Source organism: Pomacea canaliculata, linkage group LG2, assembly GCF_003073045.1.
Source record: "Pomacea canaliculata isolate SZHN2017 linkage group LG2, ASM307304v1, whole genome shotgun sequence".
Taxonomy (NCBI): domain Eukaryota; kingdom Metazoa; phylum Mollusca; class Gastropoda; order Architaenioglossa; family Ampullariidae; genus Pomacea; species Pomacea canaliculata.
Genome location: NC_037591.1, coordinates 8,516,176 through 8,537,994, shown reverse-complemented (window position 1 = coordinate 8,537,994; position 21,819 = coordinate 8,516,176). Strand labels below are relative to the sequence as shown.

The window sequence follows — 21,819 nt, the reverse complement described above, 5'->3', positions numbered from 1 at the left end:
ATGCGTAAAGATTCATGCATGATCGTTGAGACCGAGGCTATGGCCCGGTTAGTCTTAAGACAAATTCAGTCATATTGCTAGTAGCTTTCTGCTGTTTTTTAGTCTTTCCTCATCTTCGAACAATGCATTTTATGTTAAACACAAAAGCAATGGATATGTACATTCTTTGATATGATTGTTTTATCTAACTCAACCAAGAAAAGGTCAAGGATGCATAACAAAAGTAGAACAGGAAGTTATGATCACATGACACCCGAAGCCTGTGCAATGTTGACAAAAAGTGACAAAACAATTAGGCGGTGCATTGTTTACACTTTATTTTCATAAAAAATAACCAGTATGGAAAGCAGTAGTAATTTTCTTGCAAACCGACAACTAGTGGTCGTTAAAAGTAACCTAATTACTGTTTTCAGGTATGTTTTACTGCTTTTGATTAGAAAATACTCTTTCCAAATCGTTTCGATTTTTAGGGACGATGAACTTTGACGATTGAAGAGTTACATTTCCAGTATATCATTCCATGAACGTGTATATTAGTTTGTGATCATTCTGAACGCTAATTCAAACTGTAGATAACTTTCTGCAAAGAACCAGTTAGGATGCAAATTGGTCCATCTGGTTGATTTTTTTTTTACGATGGAAAAGCATGTATTTTGTACAATTTTCGTGACTTTGGATGTGCATATGATTGTTTATTTTTAAGCGTGTGAGGTATCACAATATTTAATTGTATTTCATGCTTTTAAAGAAAATCAGTATAATTAGGACCCGCCATGTAATAGACAGGCTGTAGGAAATCAATCAGTATGTCAGTTTGCTGGTTGCACCCAGGGTGATAGCTGTGACTATTAGACGATAAATGACAGATTAGCCCAGTGCTTTGGACGGTATCAATATTGAAGACTGGTGTTCCTGCAGAAATCCAGGATATATGTTACCAGCCCACATAGGGCAGAACCAGTCAAATTTTACTGTAAGTCTTGCCTGGCTGTGTCACTCAAAAAGAATGGGAAAAGTTGTATGCATTGATGCAGCTCATTAATAAATTATTATTAATAAATTGGTGGGAAATAGGTAATATGTGGAATTATTATTGTATCATGATCCTGTATTTGGACTAAGACATGCTGAACATGATTCATACAGTCCTTATGGAGAAGACCAGCTACAAGTTGAGTTCTATATTCTATTTACTGAAATCTTCAGCAGAGATTTTGTGTGATGAAATACTGAGAGAACACAGTAGGGACTGATTGCATGTGATATTATCTTTGCAAAATGAACTTAGCTGGAAGTGCTGTGTCCAAAAAAAAGGGACAGATGTATCGCAGACAGACAAGTGTGGGTGACATCTTGACAAATTGTTGATTAGAAACAATCAACACATTGTCAACTTTGCTGTAGCCATTAAAAGAAATGAAGAATGTTACTGGCGTGCTTTTGGCCTAATCAAAAAGGATAAAGGTCACCAGTAGACGCGTTTGAGTGACATCTCAACAAACTGTTGATGAGGGATGAGAATCAATGATTTCCAAGCATGCTTCATCATCTGGCAGTGAACTATCTTGGGAGGAGAAAGAAGAATGTTATTGAGCCTAGTTTCCTGGTGCAATCAGTATCTAAACAATATTGTTTCCTTTAGACTTGTCACAACAGTTCACAGACCTTCAGAGCAGCTTACGTCATTAACTTGAAGAAGGCACATCATTGCATGTGAAACCTCAGTATCATCAAAACTTCTGAAAACTGTGCTAAAAGTTTACCTACCATGTCTGTCTTAAACACCAGTGGTATGAGGGTAAAACAGATGACAATGTTTTATGCAGCTAATGGAAATTTTGTAGGTTTTTTTTTTTTAATCAAATGTATCATGCAAGATTATAAACTAAGGTAATTTTGCAGGTATGCTGTTAAAGCGCTCATAGACAAAGCATGTTTTTGTAGCATCGATGATGGCTGTGAGGAATTCATCAATTTTAGTGCAGCAATGGAGCAGGTTTTACAGTACAGACTGAGGCGTAAGTTGAACTTTTTTTTTAAAGTTCAATTTTTAAGTTTAAATTTATCAACTGAGAATTTAGCCTTTTTCTCTTTGGCACTGTTTTTTTCAGGTTATCTTGTAATAGTATAATTCGTGAGAATATCCCACAAAACATGGTTATATTTATTGTACCTTTACACAACTTCATAAGCTTATTTTGACTTGTCAATATGTTTTCCAGGAAAGAGCATAGAATATATCAAAATATTACATAGAATGAATGCAGCAAAGTATTTTGTAGCATAAAATGAAATTTTAAATTTGGCAAGATTTTGTAAACAGATATTAACATTATGATGTTAGCGGAATTGGCAACAAACTGACTTGATTACTCTGCGTGTCTGGAAATCTTCATTTGTAAATTAGAATGGATTGTGAGATTCCAAGCCAAAGCAGACTTGGAAAAGAACAATAGAGAGCGAGAAAAAGGACATCGGAACCACCTGGACCCAACTGAAGGGGGTTGCCCAAAACCAGGTCCGCTGGGGAGATGTTGTTGCGGCCCTATGCTCCTCAGAGGAGCAACAAGGAAAAACTATGAGATTTTAAGCCAGAACTAATATAACTATTAAAAGTTTAATCTTTGTTGCAGATATATTTTACTTTAAAATAAGTAAAAAACTTTCTTTAAATGTTATTATCGGTAATGTTTATATGTGTGTAGCGGCAAAAATTTAATGGATTGTGTGTGTGTGTATGACAGCAAGCAAAGCATGGTACAGTATTGAAGACCGTAGCAGTTTTTGGTTCTACATCAAAGCAGCTTGCCAAGGTCGGGATATGATTAGCTGTATCAACAACATAGACAACATCGAGAACATCAAATCACCATTGGCAAAGGTATATAAAGAGAGGAATTGATCTTTTATGTGATGGCAATTGTGTGCTTGAGCAGCTGTAAACTTGAATAATTTGGGGTTATATTATTAAAACTGGAGCTGTACACATGATAGGAATCTAAAGTAAATGCAAGGCATGCAAAATTACAATTGTCACATTTGTAGCACAGTCCCTTTCCATTGCCCCAACTTTTAAAATGTTTTTGTTGTAGATTTTAAAAGCCAGCTTCTGTTTATACTTGTGATACTTTTCAACTTTTCCTTATTTGTAAAGGGACATGCATTCCTGCGATGTGCTTTGATGGAGAAACGACTTGCAGACTACCTATCACAGGCTCTGAAACAGACCACCATAACCAGGTACTTATTTATATTTAATACTATTATAATATTATTATATTTAAGAACTTTTATAATCCAGCAAACTCTTTTGGTCATTCTTGCTGTTTTTTGTGTCTAGTGCTGTTTCTTGTGTTCCTTTGTTGTATGGTTAATTGTCTTTTCATTTTTAGTCTTTTGTACTCAGTGCATTGAACTTGCCTTTACATAGTGAAATGCACTCAGAAAGTTCAGTTATTATTATTATTTATAGACTAGTACAGAGGATTGTAGTCTGTCATAGAATTGACATTGTCATTTTAGCAATGATTTTATTTGTTGTGCACCCTGGGGGATGTAAGCGTTCTCCCGTAATCATGTTTATGTATTTCCCTTGAGCACATTGGAAGTGCTGCATAGTTGTTGTTTGCAAATATATACTTCTTACAAATTAAAAAAAAAATCATTATTTCTGACTTTTATAGGTAACTTGCTGCTCTAAACAAATTGTTTAGAAAATTTTTAATTTTAAAATTTCTTTAAGCTTAATTAAGATTTTAAATGCCTTAGACATAGAAATGTGTTAAAATGGGGGTGGAGGGCAACCCCAAAACTTAGACAGATTTGGGTTTCATGAGCTGATTTATGGTAGAGTAGAAGACAGCAAGTCCAAAAGATTAGTAGCCACAAGGACAGTGAATGTAACTAGTTATCTTACCTTCTTCATCTGCTGCCTCCACCTTTTCCTGATAACTCAGTCATTTTGGTTAAACATCTACTTGGTGGCTTGGGGCAAAATGCCTCAAATCTGTGACCTGCTGCTTCTGATGCAGTTGAGCATACTAACTACTGGCAGTAGAGCCTTCCTATCGAAGAGTGACATTTCTTTGAATGTTAATGTCATATCTTGGTAAATAATTATGAGGAACTTCATGCAATTTATTCTTTTTGTTTGGCTTAAAATGAGCAGAGTATCCAGCTGCTTCCATCTAAGCTAATTAACATTATTCAAGGGTTGTACAAAAACTCGTCCTGCCAAGTTATTCACAACGGCAAACTCACTAAACCTTTCGTCACTGCTTAGTAAAATGATGTGACACGAATACTATAAGCAGCAGAAACAAAATAAGTTTTCTATTTGCAGGCGGTTTTATCAAGAGGGAGCTATCATGCTTGGTGATGAGGGTATGGAGCTTTGTGGTGTTCTTCTTGGGCTCAATGCCATCGATTTTGGGTCAGCACAGTTTCTTTATTTTGCGTTCACCTCAGCAGCTTTACCTTTACCAACATTTTTAAAGATTTAATTATTTTTATTTGTCAAATTGAGAAGAACATGTTTTAAACAAAATGATTTTTTTTTAAGATTGGTTACTTACTTTTTTTCATGGTAACTAATTTCTTTCCTTACAGTTACCTGAAAATTAAATAAGATTTTAAGAATATTTGCTGTTGAAAGTAAAAGAAAAACAATTAGAAAGCGAAATACTTTGCTGATGAGATATATGTCGAAAATTTTGTAGGATTGTTTATCAACTTACAATTTTCTATCTTGCAGGTTTTGCCTCAAGGGAGAGAACTTTGATCTTATGCCTTATCCTTTAGCCATTAATTATGTTCCCTTCATGAAGTTCAAGCAAAGGTAAGTTTTTAAATGAGAAGATAATGCTTACCAGTCTGGAAGAAAATCTGTATAGTAAATGAATTTCATATGGCATTGGCATGCTTATTTCGCCTAAATCAAAATTTCAGCTGATGTAGTCAAGACAGCTGTCGATAGCTAGCATTTCACATGTCAGCCTGCTTGTCTGGCTACCTGTCCATCTGTTTTGTAAAACAGTGCAGAGAGCCTATGCAGTGATGCAGAAGAGATGCGAGAATTGTCCAGTTGCGCAAGCTCTATAATCAGTGAAGATGCTCATGATGGCACACCTGAAACTGGACAGGATCGGTACCAGCTACTGCTGAAGAGATATCTTTGTGTTCTAGAACAAAAGGTCAGATTCTGTATGCCATTCTGTTATTTTCTATATTTAATGAAGCATTTCATCCCATTTCAAATGTACAAAAACAAAAGCAGAGTAGCTATGTGTGTATATTTGTGTCTTTATAATTTATTTATTAAATGTAACTTGCTGTTTCTTACCATAGCTTAATGAAACTTTTGTATGGCAAGTTGAAGGGACTTGCTGTTTCTGATGGCCTAATAACTAAAATCTGAAAGGACAAATGTTCATTCTGTATCCTTTTTTTTTTTTTGACTGACATGTCAGAACTTGTACATAAGTAGAACTCCTGTTGCTGTCAGATTATCACCTATATGTTGGGATTACAGAGTTTTCTGGAGGAGGTTGCGGCATCACAGGAAAAAGTTTTGGAGACAGCTTCTATTGCCCAGCAGCAGCAACTACAGCAACAGCATGAGATGCAGATGCAGCAACAGCAGTATGAAGCAGTTATTCTGGAGTTGCAGGCACAAGTGTAGGTTTTCTTAACTCTTCATAGCCTCCTGCTCACCCACTGAGTAAATGTTGTTTGTGTGGGTCTTCATCTGAATAATGGCAGATGTTTTCACACTGATCTTCATGGATGACACAACTTGACTGCATTCTCACTTTTTCAAAATTTTTATTTAAAAATGATTATGGTTGCTAAAGAAGTGAAACAGAATTGTGGTTGAAATAACTCTTTTGATTAGCAGAAAAGTATAATTGAATAGCAGTATAATAACCTACAATCATAGTTGCCATAATTTTAGCTAACGGTGTATTTGAATAAGATAAAGTGTTTTGGTAGAATGGTCTGTTGTCATAAATTCTTGAGAGAGGGAGAAATAAGATGACCTAATATTTGAGATGTAAAAGAAAATTTTATATAATTTTATATAGAAATATATAAAAGAAGTATTCGTTGTGCTACCAGGGCACGTATGAAAAAAGTGAATGAGTCACTGCAGCAACAGCTGGTGCTAGCACGCCAAACCCGCCTGCCATTAACGGAATTGGGCACCACCAGCAGGTCTGCAGCCAGTTCATTTGTTGCTGCCATGGAACATCAGCAGAAATTAAACCAGTATGTAGTCTTATGTTTATATAAATGTACAAAGCTTGTAGCTGTTAATCTTAGGCTATTACTCAAAATCTAACAGGCATGCATTCTTGTATAATTAAACTATCAAAAGAATCTTATTTTTTAATACATTGCAAAAGGTCATTAATAACCACAATCAACTGAGGTGTGGGGGAACAAATGGTTGGGTTGGTGGGCGTCCAGTCATTTCACCCCAAAACCATATCATTGGAGCCATATTGACCTCCCATCTGAGTCAAATCATTCCCACGATGACCATATTCCATACCACATCATCCCAACACTGAAAGTCAAATTGACATATACTCAAGCTAAATGAATGCCTGAGCAGCAGCACTTATATAATGTTAACTGAATATCTGCACATAATGTGTTTAGTACAATCCTCTAAACTAAAAAATAAATGACACCAAAGGCTTATTTTAAAAATTGATCAAATTGTGTTTATGCACAATTGTGAGATTTGTGCTCAGAATATGTATTGCTAAATGGTCATTTTTGTTTTGTAAGATTTTGGCTTTGTTCAAACAGTGCAAAGCTTTGTTGTTAATATTTGATGTTGATAGCTGCTTGTGTTATTGGGGATCAGTTTGTCTTTTGGGCCTGGGTTAATTTGACTTTCCTTGTTGGGATGATGTAGTCACTCTTTTGTACAACGTTATGATCTTGGCAGGGGTGGTCGATAGGGCTGGGCAGTGTGGTTTTGGGTAAAAACAACAGGTCACCCAAAAACAAGTGGTCTCTTTCAAAATATATTTCATGTTATATCTAAAGAAAGTTATATTATATGACAAACAAATGGTCAGAAGCCATCTGTTTTATAATATGCTTAATTTTTTTCAACACATAACCTCTGTAAAAGAGTCATAACAGAACTCAGACTGTCAGTCATAAGTCACATTAGGGAAGAAGTCGTAATAGAGTTATTTATTTGGCAAAATACCTTCAAAGAATTATTTTGGGTCATATCTAAGAGGGGCTCACAATATGAAAGGTCTGGATAAGGAGGTTTCACTATACTTATTTCTGCTGCACTGCTGCTGGGTTGGCAGTAAAGTTTTCCATCTTCAGATCCAAGCATGCTTCAGACCAGCAGCCTTCTGTTCCACAAACACTAGCTTGCAGACTATGTAGCTTTCTTCCTGTAACCTTTTAATAAATTAATCAAATATCTTCATCCCTTGTTTACCCCGAATCAACATAAGTATTTATTGTGTTCCCAATATATGTGCATTCCATGTGCTGTATGGTGTTTCTACCCCGAATCAACATAAGTATTTATTGTGTTCCCAATATATGTGCATTCCATGTGCTGTATGGTGTTGCTACCATTTCTAGAATACCTTATATTTGAAGGTCATCATTAACATTAGGGTGTGGGGCATGTGTTTCAGGCAAAGTGTCAACAGCTCAAACAGTCACCCTAGAGTGGCACAGTCTGTTGATGCTCGCAGCATGGTATCAGCCATTTCCGATTTGTCTGAAATGGGCTGCATGGTAGAGGCTCATCAAGAAATGGGTGAAAGGCATGTAGATGACACTCAAAGTATGGTGCCTCTGGTTGGATCCCTGATGGATCTAAGTGAGCCAAAGGGTGACAGCTCATCAGTGACCCTTGTGTGCAAAGTCTGACCCTGAAATCAGTGCGGTTGTCCTCCATAGTAAAACTAGAGCCCTCGTGGGGGGTTTTGATGAGTTAAATGGAAACAACATTGACATCGAAGGCAGAGAGATTTCTTTCTCTGGACAAGTAGGGACAGAACCAGGTAGTGGAGAGGAGGAAAAGGAAATTGCTGTCATGGGAGATGATTTACAGGGATCCATTATTGTTCTGAAGGAGCTGGAGGGCGAGGCCATGGAAACAAAAGCATTGCCGGATCAGAGTGATGCCGAGACAGAGTCTGAAGGTATAGAGGCACTGTCAGAAGAAGATCCAGCATCTTTAGAGCATGGCCAAAGCCTAACACCTTTTGAACCTCAAGTGGGAATACCTACCTCATCCACGACTGAAGATTTTCCATTGCATTGTAGAATTGAGAGCCTCCCGGAAACAGAAGAGATTTCTGCCCATGGAGAGCTTTCTGGAGGAAGTTCTATGGGTAAAGATGCCGTGGATCAAGAATCATTAAGCCCTGAAGAGAAAAATGATGACAAGAAAAGTTCTGCAAGCAGCAGTGAAAAGGAAGAAATGTCAGAGCCAGAGATTCTGGTGCGAGAGGCAAATGAGCATGAAGAAGTCAATAGCAACAGCAGTGGATCAGACATTGCTAAGGATGCCTGGGATATGATGAGTGATGCAAGCAGCCAGTAGCAATTTTGCTGCAGCTGATCTTGTGTTTGCAGAATCAAGCTGAAAAGGATCATTGGACCTCTATGCATGCACAGACTTATGTGTAAGCATGCATTCACACATATGCACATGCACACATATATGTGTTTGGATTCACAGGTATAGGAAACTACGACTGAGATTAATTGAGTGATTGTTGAATGACTAGACAAACTTTATTAGGCACAAAGAATAGGGCTTCCTGCACACAAGAACCTGATTTGTTGTAATGTCATATAATTTGTTATTAGTAGTTAAACATTCTTAGTAAGTCATCACAGGCAAGGCAGTGTCACACGTTGTTCTACATTATGGCTACTACTTATTTAAAAGTACACTTCTGCCATTCTTGACTATTTTCTCAGACAGAAGCTCTGGCTGAAAATTTTGAGACAAATTACTGCAATTGCTCACTCTTACAGTCAGACATTTACCATTTTTTTTTTTGATGCATTTTTGACACCCAGCATTGAATCAGATTCTTACCCTAAGAACAGTTTATGCTGCAGTTTTCTATAGTCATTCCACTGTTTTGATGTATTCCAAATGATGGACCAGAGAATTTTAGCATCATTAACCACTTTTTTCTTTGGATGTTACTTATTGTGACAATATAGTTCTAGAAATGACTTCAAGGACATTAAAGCAGGCATCTTAGCAGCTGATAATCATTCTGCTATGTGTTTAAGGTCTGTTTTGATTGTCACTGGCAGAAATCCCTACAAACTTCTCGTGATTCGTAATCATTTTAATGTACAAGGCCACATACAAATTTATATTGTGTGGACAACAAAATCCCAAATAAAGATTCAGTGTTCATTCTTGATGAAAGAAATCGAATTGATAAGGTCAACTAATGTGTTCTTGTGATGGCTTTTTGCCTGCCTCTTACATCTTTGTCATGCAGACCATTCCAGTTTGACATTTGCTTCAGTGGTTACATTTATTTGTGATTATGAGAACTTTTAGACTGTCTTTCAGCACTGGTTCTTTAAGCTGGAGGAAAGTTTGATCAGTGCAAATGATTTTGTTATGATTTTGTGGAAGGGATTAGTAGTGTCATTTGTTCCCCTTTACCCTCCCTCTCCTTTTGTGCATCATACAGCAAACCAACAAGTGGCTGTCACATGGTGTGTCCACAAGTTATCTGTGCTTGCAAAAACTTGTGCCGTACTTGCCTCATGCGTATACACTATCCCTGTTAGTGATAGAGCAGTGATTTTTTTTAATATAATCTCTCAGAAGATTATATTTGCTTTATTGTGGTAGGACACTGAATCAGTAAGCCTGTCTATTTTGATCAAGCTTCCATGTTATCTTTAAAAAGTCTCTAACGTCCTCCTTGCATGAATAAATACCGGTTGACGTCATTCTCTCTTGTGATGTTAGTTTCTATGGACTCTCTGAACTCTGACCTACTACTGCTTCATCTTTCTTCCTAACGACATTTTTAACTTAAAAAAATTATCATAATCAACAATCAATAGTTCAATGTTAAATGCAAGACTTTCTCTTACGAATGCAACATATTTGGAAATCACAGTGGAGGTCGGCTTTGTCAGATGCTGCTTCTGCACTGGCTGTATCTGAAATCACAGATGGATCAGTGCTAGCATTATCCTTTCCTGTCATCAACAGCTTCGGTGCAGGGTAATAAGTCTTCTTCATCATGACATTGTTTCTGCAATATGTAGCACCATCGTCAGTTCGAACAATGTAGGCAGACTGCAGTGCCTGGTTTTCAGGTGCTGTTCTTGTCCTGCATGCGGACAATGTCTCCAAACTGAAGAGGGGAAAGTGGCTGTTACAAAGTCTTTTTATTGCAATCGTTGTCTTGATGCTCTCTCTTTTTGTTGGTTTCATGTTGGAACTGGTTGATTTGGAATGCTGGGTCTAAGGCAGACGTCTGTAGTTGGCAGTCTTGTTTTGAGACATCTGTTCATCTGCAATAGTGCTAGTGACACCCTTTGGCACCATGGTACTTCTGTATTGTACGATGGTACTGTTTGGGTCTTGCCTTGGCGCCTTTGCTTTCTTTAAAATGTTTTTTAAAGTCTGTATGCTACGCTCTACTAGGCCATTGGACTGTGGGTGCTTGGGGCTGGAAGAAGTGTGCTGAAAACGTCTCTCTGTTTTCTAACGTCTTCCTTGCATGCGTAAATACCGGTTGACGCGATTCTCTCTCGTGATGTCAGTTTCTATGACCTCAGCTGAACTCTGACCAACCACTGCTACAGACACTGTGATATACTACAGCATACCATCTGGGCAGTCAGTAACAACTTACCAATCTTCCGGGTTATGCTTCAAACGTTCTTCAATGTTGAACAGTTGTAGTTATGTTCTGGGAACTGCTGTGTTGTAAATAGACTAGTCATTGGCCAGCACATCAAAAGCTGTGTTGGTACATGGTAAAAATACCAAATTGTTGTTACTGCTTCGATCATTTGAACACCCATCATTCAGTTTTAAAAAATGTAATCTTTTAAGAGATTTGGAATCAGTTTATATTTTAAACACTTCCTAGTCAGCGTACATTTGCCTCTTGTCTTGTGTGCTTAAGTGATTAAAGCAGGAGTGAGGAAAGAGAGGGACTTCTTCTGCAGGTAATGTGCAATATGAGGAAAGGTGTGGTTGAAAATTACCCAGCATAAATGCTTTATTTCTGTGATATCATTTACTGTCAGAGACCCCATCACTTTGAATCACCACAGAGTACTGCATTATATATGCTGTATAAGTTTCTTAACCCAACATTAATCCTACCATTGAAATAAATATTAAACGTTTTTTGTGATTTTGTTTGTAATGTACTATGATGATTGCTTGATCTTATTTATTATAAACACAATGTTCAGACTGAATTGGCTGCGAATGTTGCCAGAAAATTTTGTCAAGAAAAATGCCCAGAATTGCTATTGAAAATGTGTACATAGCCATTCTTGTGGTCATCCTGAGCTACTATTCTCAGTGAGTGATAAAACTGTAGAACTGGCTGTGCAAGTGTTTCTGGGAAAAGCAAAGGCTTTGTAAATCCATGATTGATAGCCCTTATTATGTTAAGAGTCATGATAGATAGTCATAATTATGTTAAGAGTAACCTGAACACTGCATCACCAGCTGTTCACCAAGACTCTAAAGCTGGTTCAATCTGCATTTAACTGGGTCTTCTGCAGTCAGTATTGAACCCCTTGAACTACTACACTTTTTTATATCTGTATTTGGGTAATTATTGAACTATTTTTGGCTTTGAAGCCTCAGTATCCTCCCTGCTGGGTGCAATGCTCAGAATATTTGTGAATCCAAGTTTAATACTACTTTCGTTACACACACACACACACACAAAAATGCTACTTGCTTCTATAGCTGTTGTGTGAATGGACTGGAGCTAAAGAGTTGCTGGAAGGTCAACAAACATTGGGAAGGGTGAGGATTATGCTGATTGATAATGCCTGAAAGCGTTTACATTGGGAAGGCCTCAGCCAATAGAACAGCTGGGAATATATGTTAATTAGGCATATAGTGGTGTCATGATTTTGACCTCTTTCTGTACACATGGTGATGTTTGTACAGGTCATTAGAGAAAAAAAAATGTTACCCCTCACTAGTCTTTCAAGGTTGCATGTGTTGATGGGAAGAGTTTTAATCCAAGCTGAAGTGAAAAATGTGTAATGTTACTTGGAGCATCATTTGTTCTCGAGGGAACAAGAGACTGCCCAGCATCACACTGTGGACTGAAATAGAATACCTGTTAATTGTGGTTACACTTCATACCTAAGATATCAATACTCAGTAAATGATTACCTGCTGGAATATCTCCTGACATCAAGAGCACTCAGAACAAAATGCCATCAAAAGTTTGTTGAGATTTGCCATTGGTGAAAAGTGATGTGTTGAAAACAACATAAGACTTTTTGTACATCAGCACGCAAGAGGCACCTTTACCCATGGTTTGCACTTGGCTGCATCTGGCTATTCCAGGGTGCTTATGTGCTGCTGATTATCATTAGGCTTTACCCTATGGCATCATGGTGGTGCCTGATATGTGGGGAAAAATGCACATTGCAATCGCATGGTTTATGTATCTGCGAAGATATGTCAACAAAGGGTGAATAAAAACTATGGTGATAGTAAGCTGGAAAGCTCTTATTTATCCATGGCTGAGCAGCAGCATATGGAAGAGAAGGAAGCATTCTTAGAGATATCAACCAGCAATATTAAATTTATTATAAAAGAAATTGCATAAAATAAAATTTCCAGATTAAGTGTAAGTTTTTATGATTTGCTTTTCCTGCTGCACACTTGCAAATCATCAGGAGTGTACATTATTAGGGCATTGTTGAGAAATGCAGGTCACAAACACTTTGATAAGACATAATTGCTGGTTAAAAATTGCTGATAATAGGATGGAAATGTTATTGTTGCATTTTAGAATAAGAGAATGTCAAACATTACTGTAAGTAAATAAAATGTCATATAAGCTTCACAAAATCTCCTTTATTTTTAAACATCAGAAGACTGTTTGTGAGAGTTTTACATGTGTGGACATCTGCCCACATACCTGTATGTATGTGTATGAATATACACAGTTGTCTATACACGTCCTAATTGGTCGTAGAGACCCGCCATTCAGCGTCGTCCCTTTCGAGGTTGTTAACATGTCTCTCGGTCTGTTTCACATCTAAACTAGCTATCGATGATCTTTGCAGCTAAGGCCAAAATCAGAACCTGAAAGCTATTAAAATGTTTATGGAAAATTGAAGATATACAAAGAAGCGTTCGATTATCAGGTTGTTACCAATATTCACCTACGGGTCGGAAATTAGGGTTTCCAAAGATATGAGAATGTTGAAAAGGTACATGTGTTCAGCTGAAACGTTTCTTAAATGTGGGTCTCCAAACACCAAACACAATGATTATGGTGACCTCGGACGGTATCCTAATATTGGTGACTACAAAAGTTAGATGTACTAAGTATACTGGCTTAATTCGTCTTTTGTTTATATGAATGATGCTAGACTCCCCAGAAAAGCATACAATATGTTAAATTATTTACAAGAAAATAGTAAACGTACTTGGGTTTTCTTTGTGTTAATGGCTCTGGATTTGTTTGGCTCCAGCAAAGTGTCAGTAACAAGAAAATGTTTTTAAGAACCTTTAGACAAAGACATAGATTGTTTCCAACAAGAATGGCACAACAATATATGCACAAGTGAAAGACTTGAGCTGTATTCTAGTTTTTAAGAGCTATATACAGCCTGAGAGATATGTAAAATATATTAAGAATATGTTGTTTTGGGGAAGAATTTATTAAGTTTATCAGCCATCAATGTGCACCAGTATCGCTACAAAAATGATGTATCTCCCAGCTAGTTGATGGGACCTCCGATGCAAGCATGAGATTGAAGATGAAGTGCACGTGTTGTTTGATTGTCCTGCCTATGACAACTATAGATCGAAAGTTGATGTTTTAAAATCCACACCACCATTTGAACAGGGCACAGATCAAATCACACGAGTCTTTATAGATAACTCTGAAACAACCATCAAACAAATCTGTATCAAGTATTTAAAAACAGAAATCAACTGAATACATTAGTTGGAAACATAAAGGAATGTTAGTCTGCATAAATAACGCTATTGTAAGTATTGCTGATGCTGTTTTATTTCCTCCTTTAAATAAATCAAAGGGTTTGCTCAATAAAGAATTTGTTCTTTCGTATCTCCCTCTCTACATAAGCACCGTGGAACAGACATCTGCAAATTTACTTATTACTTTGAGCATATTTTACCATTTAGGAAGTAAACAATGTCAAACTGAGATCAAGCTGCTAAATGTACAATAGCCAGAGCAAATTATTGTTTTAAGTACCTGATATGAGTGTCATGCATGTATGACAGGTCAGCAAATAATATTTATATGTTCTGGCAGTTTCAGTCAATGCAAATTACTTTGTTCAAATAAAAGAAATTTCAAGAAATATATCTTCATGCTGCAAGATTATAAAACCTGAATGAGGTAAAAAAACTAAGAAAAAAAGACTAGTTTGCATACAACATTTCAATGCTGTCAAATGCCATTCATTCTATATTGGTAAGTAAATTATTCAATTAAAATTGTCCTTCCAATATGAACCGATTGAATACTTTGCTGACATTTGCTTTCTGGGATACATTCTATAAAAGACTGTTTTTTCATGTGAATCAATATAAAATGTATTTAATGTATAAATTAAGCATGAACAGTAAATGCAACTGGATAAAAGTTGGGTTCAATAAGTTCATGGGTGGATAGCTAGACAGCTGTTACTGACATATGCTACAGTAAATTTAATTATAAAATGAACTAAAAAATTTAATAAAACCATACAAAATGTGCTACAGCACCTCTGATAATATAAAACATTGTCTTTTACTACAAAATAGCTTTGTGCTTTTCTTATTGCACCTTAAATGCCACCAAGGAGAAAAAATGTGTTTCTTTGCCACTGCTCTCATGTTTGTGCAAAACTATGTATTTAATGCCTATAATCACAATAAACTGAACATACCACCCTGGTTGTGGAATGGTTGAACCTTAAAAAAAGTGTCATTAGCAATAGAAGACTCAAGGTGAAAAATGAAAGTATATAATGCTAGCCACATTTCTGAACTGTCAATAGTGCACATTGACAGATTTGTTAGTATTCTAACAGACTATAGGCAATAATATAAAAATGTCTGCACCATCCTTGACAACATCTAATAAGCTTCAATATCATCATTATAAGAAAAGTATAAAACTCATTAGAAATTACAACAGAAGAATCTAGACCAGTAACATTTTTGTCTTCCCTTTTCATCTCCATACTTGTCAATGGAATTCTCAAACCCACAAAAAATGTCCCATTGAAAATGAATATTTAACAAGATCCTAATTTTCTGTGTATAGTATGACGATGGCATTCTTGATGTCACAGCAACTTTAAGGCTGTCATGAAGGAAGCATGAAACTGCTGCACATTTCACTTCCAATAAATATTGGACTGTAGCTCTTCTAATGTAATGTGCTGTAATAAAAGATATATTAAAAAAAAGAACTGCCTACACAGTTCATCCGAAAATCTTTGGGATCATTTCCAGTGATCGTTCTTTCCCACTGCCTTGACTACTCAGGTCATTTGGATATCAAGTTGTGTGTAGTAATATGCATCCATTTTGTTCCCAGCCACTCCTTAATACCATCTATGCTAGCACACAAAATTTGTCTGCTGGTCATCGATCTCAAGTAAGAATTCAGCTTAAATTTGTACCATTCACAAGAAATACCATGAAATTAAATGCTGTTACATGAAACATTGCTCTCAATTCCCAGATGTTTCCGTATGTATGCTGCCACAAGTCGTTGAGGTCGCTGCTGCCATTCCTCAATAACTTCATGAGCCACATTGATCTGATCACCTTCCATACGATCAAGAAGTGTTACACAAACAACTGCACCTAGAAACCAAAAGCTGTCATAAGTGCTAATATTAAGCTTCTTGGTTGTAATAATAACTCATCGATAATAAAGAAAGCCTTGTCCAGTAATAGTCCCTAGTCCCCAGATCCCCAGAATGATTCATCTACTATATACTAGCTTATATGAACTTTACTTCAAATGACTAGCTTGATTCATCATTTAAGTGTCTGGGGATGAAGTGTCCTGAAGTGTCTGAAGTGTCATACCGTACCTAACACAAAGTCAACAATAAAAAAAACCGAAAAAGATTAAGTTTTCCTATAGGAGAGTGCAAAGAATTATGCTTACTCTTTATGCCTGCTCGATAGCAGTATGCTGCAAAGCATAAAGATTCCATCTCAATGTTTTTAATGCCTCGGTTGTGAACACGTCGCAGAAATGCCATTTTATCTTCTTTGCTGTAATCACAAAAGAATCCATCCAGGCGAGCCTGACCTGTTGAATAAATTACTTTATAAGGTAATGAACAGTTGCAATAGAAAATGTGCATTTCAGAATCATGCTTACAATGCAAATTTTTAATCTGTGACACATAAGATATTATAGAAGTGAAATAATTATGTATAGCTTGATATCCAAATAATATGGTGATTATGAGATATAAATGGCCCACAGAAGACGATCGTCTGCTAATAATAGTAATAATAATAAAGTTCATTTATATAGCACAATACACTACCCTTATGAGCAAGCTTATGGCACTTTACAAATAATTATAACAAAAAATAATAATAATCATGATAGGGAGAAACTGAAGCAACTGAGATGACAGGAAAGAAAAAAGGATAAAGTGTGGAAGAGGGAAAAAAGTGTAGTGCTGTCTGATTAGTGACTAAACACAGTATTCCATCATCAACAAGTCTATGAAATCAAAGTAAATATATATTGGTTTCACAAAATCCGATATGAAAGTGTCATGTAGACAAAAGAAAACATTGTTGCCTGTGGATTTAATATATTATCATAATTTGAAGTCTAGAAAGAAACAAGCTTCAATATTTGTCTAGCGCTATAAAACAGCTTCTGTTCTGATGAGATGACAAAATGCCAACCTTCATAAAAATCTAAAGTGCACATCGTTTTGCCGATGATGGTGTCAAAGTCAGCATTAGGATCAGCTAGGTTTAGCAACTCCTGGGCAACCTCATGTGACAGACGTGATGGATGCTGAAGCATCATGCCAAGAGTTGCCTGGTGCATGCAAACAACCAAACAAAATTTACAAATAGAAATTATTCAGCATCATTTTCAGCATCTTAACATTACTCAGTTTATGAGCTCTGTCCTCTTTATAGCACTCCAAGTTTGAATGTAGCGTCTTAATTTCCTCAAGACAAACTATGAAGACAACTGATAGCAGTTTCATTCATCACACACATCTGTGCAGATTTTCTTTCAAACAATGCAAATTAAAGAGTTATTGACTCAGATAATTTATTATCTTTACCATCAATAACTAGTCATGATTAACAAACTTGCCAGCATGGAACAACCCTGAGATATAAGCTCAGAATTGTAATTTTTATCAGTGTTTTTAGCAAGTAAATAAAGAAATCAGTGGCAACCTAAAACTCCCTCCCCCCCCCCCCCAAAAAAAAAAAGACATCAATAGGTGCTGTTCGATGTGGGAGTGATAATGGTGGTTGACATGGTGCTGCCTGCTGCATGGGTACAGAAATGTTCCAGTTCTACCAAAAGCACCTGTAGCATCAACCCTTTCACTGCTGGGCTTTCCCACAGCAGGTTGCTGCAGATGCCTATCTTTCAGGGTGCAATCTGCAAGATTAGGGTCACCTCACTCAAGCAGCTGTTTCTTCTGAACTATTTCAATAATTGTTTTTCTGTTCCTTACTTTACAAGATTTATTTTAGGATGTCCTTGTGACTGTCCCTGATTTCCATGTAGAATAATGCCATAAATTTGTAATATAAAATTATTTTATCTTGCAATATTCTTCGCACACAAAACTAATTGGGCTCAAACATTAAACCCAGTGTGCATAAGTAGTTAACAGAATTATTTAAAAACAAAATAAAAAAGAATTTTTTTTAATTTCACACTTTAACAGACGTACAGTTGCTTTAGTGAGGTGACTGTTATCACTCACACTGCAGTCAGGCAATCTAACATTGGCAGCTTGATGCTTCTATATATACTTTGCACAGTGCAGATCAATTGTAAACTAAGTACTATTCATAACTCCTTTAGTAATATTGTCTGTAATGTTAACCATCATGTAACGACTCCATCTTTACACTGTTTACAGTATCTATATCCCTTCACACCTTCATCCTTTGCTTTATGTTCTACTCATGTACTTCATCTTTATGTTGTTCAGTGTGCCTACATGTAACCTCACTGTCAACTGCCTGTTATCTAATGTTCATTCATCATTACTGGCCTGCACAAAGAGTGCTATCTATTCTGGTCATGATGCTGCACATTACAAGTCCACATTATTATTATTAAACTGTCCTAATGTGCAGTGATACAAACTTTCTTACACCACACAATCAACAAAATCCTATGTTACTCCCAACTGTCATAGCTGTTTGAGGCCTTCATGCCAATGCTACATTTCTGCCAGTGCATGGGTGTTTTATGCACCTTTCTTGAATCTGTGTTGTACATACCACATATCGTTGATATAGATTGTAATCATTATAGCGCTCATCTGGAAAAAAGGTATGCCACATGCAGATGATGACTTACTTGTAAGTGATGCTGTCACTTTGTTCACATTCCCAGAAAGTCTTCATTACTGTCAAAATTGCTGGTGAATTCTTCTCTGTTGTCAGATTCATTTTGCAAACTCAGTAGAAAATCTGCTACCAGTTTCAAAAATTGTTGCATGCTTTCTACTCATGTCTCTACCAGTCAAGTAGTCATGTGCCACAAATATAAAAAGCAATATATGCAAAACCCTCCAAAAAAAAAAAAAAAAAAAAAAACAATATACAAAGATAATGTGCGCTTGGCTAATAGTATTTGTTTTGCATAACCCCCTACCCCACTACCTGTAAATAAAAAGCGCATGATGAACCATCTGTGCAGTCTGATTCTTATCAACAGCGGCAGTCTGCGTCAACTCTGGCACTGGTCTGACAGCTGTTGATTATGGACAGTGAAAGCATTAGCAGAAACTGTGGCCCTTTTCTGTATTGAAAAGTACTCACCACTTCCATGTATGGGCGCAACAGCCCATCTACAGCCTCCTCTGTTATGATGACTGTCCCAGGCTTCAGTCCTATCACATAATACCAACACCATTCAAATAAATCTGCAACCTGCAGTAATCAACATAAAATCTTTACTTGCATGACTTTTATTTTATTATATAATGTACATAAAAATATAAACTAATTTAAAGCAAGTATAATCTAAGATCCAAAGCAGGTATGATGGTAAAGTTATGCAAACATGTATGAGTGTGTATGTGTGGTGGTGATGGTGTTGTTTAGGAAGGGTGTGTGTATGCCCCATCTTTATGTATGGTTACCTGTTTTATCTTACTTAAATTATTTTTACATTTAATGCCCATAACCATAAAAGAAAAATTTGTCTTAAGCTGTAACATCCCCTGTATTACTCCACCGCAAATCCACAACCATTACATCTCACTCACCAAGACCTCCACTAGTACCAAGTCTAAAGAAGGTAACATCTGAGCATTCCGCATGGTGCAAAAGTTTAAAAATTCTCATGGATGATAATAGACAGGGACGGCATACCCATACCATGCTGAAAAAAAAAAAATAATGATTAGCAACATGAATGGTGTATACAAATCATTCTAAGATGCACACTTGGACATTCTGTCATAAACCTGCATGCTCAAAAAAAAAAATCTTCAAAAATGCATAAAAGCATAAATTTTTCTGTTAAGCCATATGACTTACACTGACAGAGAGAACAGGCCCAACTTTATACAGTACATATCGATCTGACCCATGGGCAATGTCACAAAGATCTTGGCCAGCAGGCATCTTGTAATTGAGTGCTTTGACCATGTACTCTGCAAAACTGCGCATGCGATTGGGTGATCCTCCAAAACACACAAACTGAAATATGTAAAACATAAAACAAGCCTTTAAAAGTTATATTTCAATGAATAATCATCCATTCAAAGCAGAGGAAATACGAAACATTTTATATCAGGCAGGAATATTTTTAAAAAAAAATGCATTTCAAGTAAGATATATCATGCATAAATTGCTTCCATTTCGTCAATAATAAGAAGAAACAGAAAAAGAGGACTAATAATAAAAATAATGAATTCTATAATGCCTTTCCTAATGGTCAAGATGGACTTATTACTTCAGAAAAACAATACACATATAATAATAATGTGCACAGGAGTGCATGGTTGCGAGTTCTGATTCTGAGGAGTATTAGCGATCACAAAGGAAAGTTGAGAAAATATGTTAGTGCATCTCCTCATAGAAGCAGTGATAAAATTGAGAATTAAGAAAAATAATCGTTTATCAGCAACATGATGGCCATGAACAAAATGAATGGAAGTGGAAGCAAAGGTAGCAATGAAAATGGTCTATAGAGCAGAAAGTGAACAGTTGTAGGAGAGTACAGATCAGAATCAATTCAGCCAAAAGTGAGAGAGAGGATGAAAAAAACCATTATACTAACCTTAACATCATGAAACATGTCTTTAAGATCATGTGATTTTTTGCCCAGTGCTATATGATACAGCACATCATCCTCAATATCACTGAAACTTTGATTTCTCATCTGAAGAGGACCTGTTCTGTACGGAAATAGTAACCCATAATTCAATAAACCTGTCAAGACACTTCATAGATAGAATGATATTGAAGTTAACAGCTTATATGCGCAGTGCATGATGACATTATGCCATATGCTTAAATAGGAAAATATTTATATAATTAAGCTATAAGCATTAACAGCTTCGCATCAGATAGTATAGTAGGAGTATTATCTAACCTTATCTTTCCACATGCATTTCACTTTTTAATCACAGGTTGGTTAGCACATGTAATATGGGAGTTCTGCATTAGTGATTTGTTGGACAATAGCATGTGTATGAGAAGTGAGACGAGAAAGTGAGACGAGAATGAGAGACAGACTCTTGATAAAGCAGGTAACTGTCATAAGACCCAGTCTTGCGGTATTCAAACAAGTTTTTATGTAAACTTATTAATATTCTTTTATCCCTTTTTGTGATCAATCATTTTAGTAATGTGTACTTACTGTGGTATATAGCCGGCTAACTCTTCAACCGTTTTTATAGGAATAAAAGACGCCATAGTATAGCAATAAAGTTTAATACAGGTTTAGAATGTATTTTCAAATACGTCTAGAATAAACTCGTTGAGAAAATCAGATTGTGAATTGGTCTCCCTAAGAACAGACTAAAACGTATTTATGTGTAAATCTCAGTCACATAGCAAGAGATCAACTGGATAACGAAGGTATGTCCATCAGTGTATTTATTTTATTGTTATATCTGCGGCGTGCACATCCTGTTGTGATGGGAATGCCTAAGTGTGTTGCTAAAAGTTTCTTGGATTCGAAACGATTGACGATCAAAGAAGTTCAAGGATAGCGTGCAAGGACTATCAAGGTGAAGAGAGCAGCTTGAAAAGATTTCGTGTTGATGTCAAAAGTGTATTGAATTACTATTTTGTGCATTGTTCGCTACTAAAGAGAACAATTTATTTCCAAGAAC

The 21,819-nt window shown here is 36.3% G+C and overlaps 2 protein-coding genes across 4 annotated transcripts; one reads left to right on the top strand and one right to left on the bottom strand.

The window, feature by feature from the left end:
• Window positions 1-143: 143 nt before the first annotated feature.
• LOC112557038 (RUN domain-containing protein 3B-like) lies at window positions 144-11,952 on the top strand. 3 transcript variants are annotated; one of them, XM_025226615.1, is made up of 10 exons: window positions 144-413; window positions 1,945-2,018; window positions 2,745-2,881; window positions 3,155-3,240; window positions 4,343-4,432; window positions 4,754-4,837; window positions 5,036-5,192; window positions 5,531-5,676; window positions 6,118-6,267; window positions 7,680-11,952. In XM_025226615.1, the coding sequence occupies exons 1-10, from the start codon at window positions 340-342 to the stop codon at window positions 7,915-7,917; spliced, it is 1,236 nt and encodes a 411-aa protein (XP_025082400.1). In that variant the 5' UTR covers window positions 144-339; the 3' UTR covers window positions 7,918-11,952. The 3 variants fall into 3 exon arrangements, with proteins under 3 accessions (XP_025082400.1, XP_025082398.1, XP_025082401.1); XM_025226613.1 differs by having other exon boundaries at window positions 1,903-2,018; XM_025226616.1 differs by lacking the exon at window positions 144-413 and adding an exon at window positions 432-973 and having other exon boundaries at window positions 1,903-2,018.
• A 2,210-nt stretch (window positions 11,953-14,162) lies between these two features.
• LOC112557040 (uridine phosphorylase 2-like) lies at window positions 14,163-21,719 on the bottom strand. Its single transcript, XM_025226619.1, is given in 9 exon segments — window positions 14,163-16,093; window positions 16,404-16,550; window positions 17,168-17,306; window positions 19,292-19,362; window positions 19,741-19,813; window positions 19,815-19,856; window positions 20,015-20,176; window positions 20,760-20,877; window positions 21,342-21,719. Coding segments are annotated over 9 exon segments (972 nt in total). The 5' UTR covers window positions 21,398-21,719; the 3' UTR covers window positions 14,163-15,929.
• Between the last annotated feature and the right edge of the window lie 100 nt (window positions 21,720-21,819).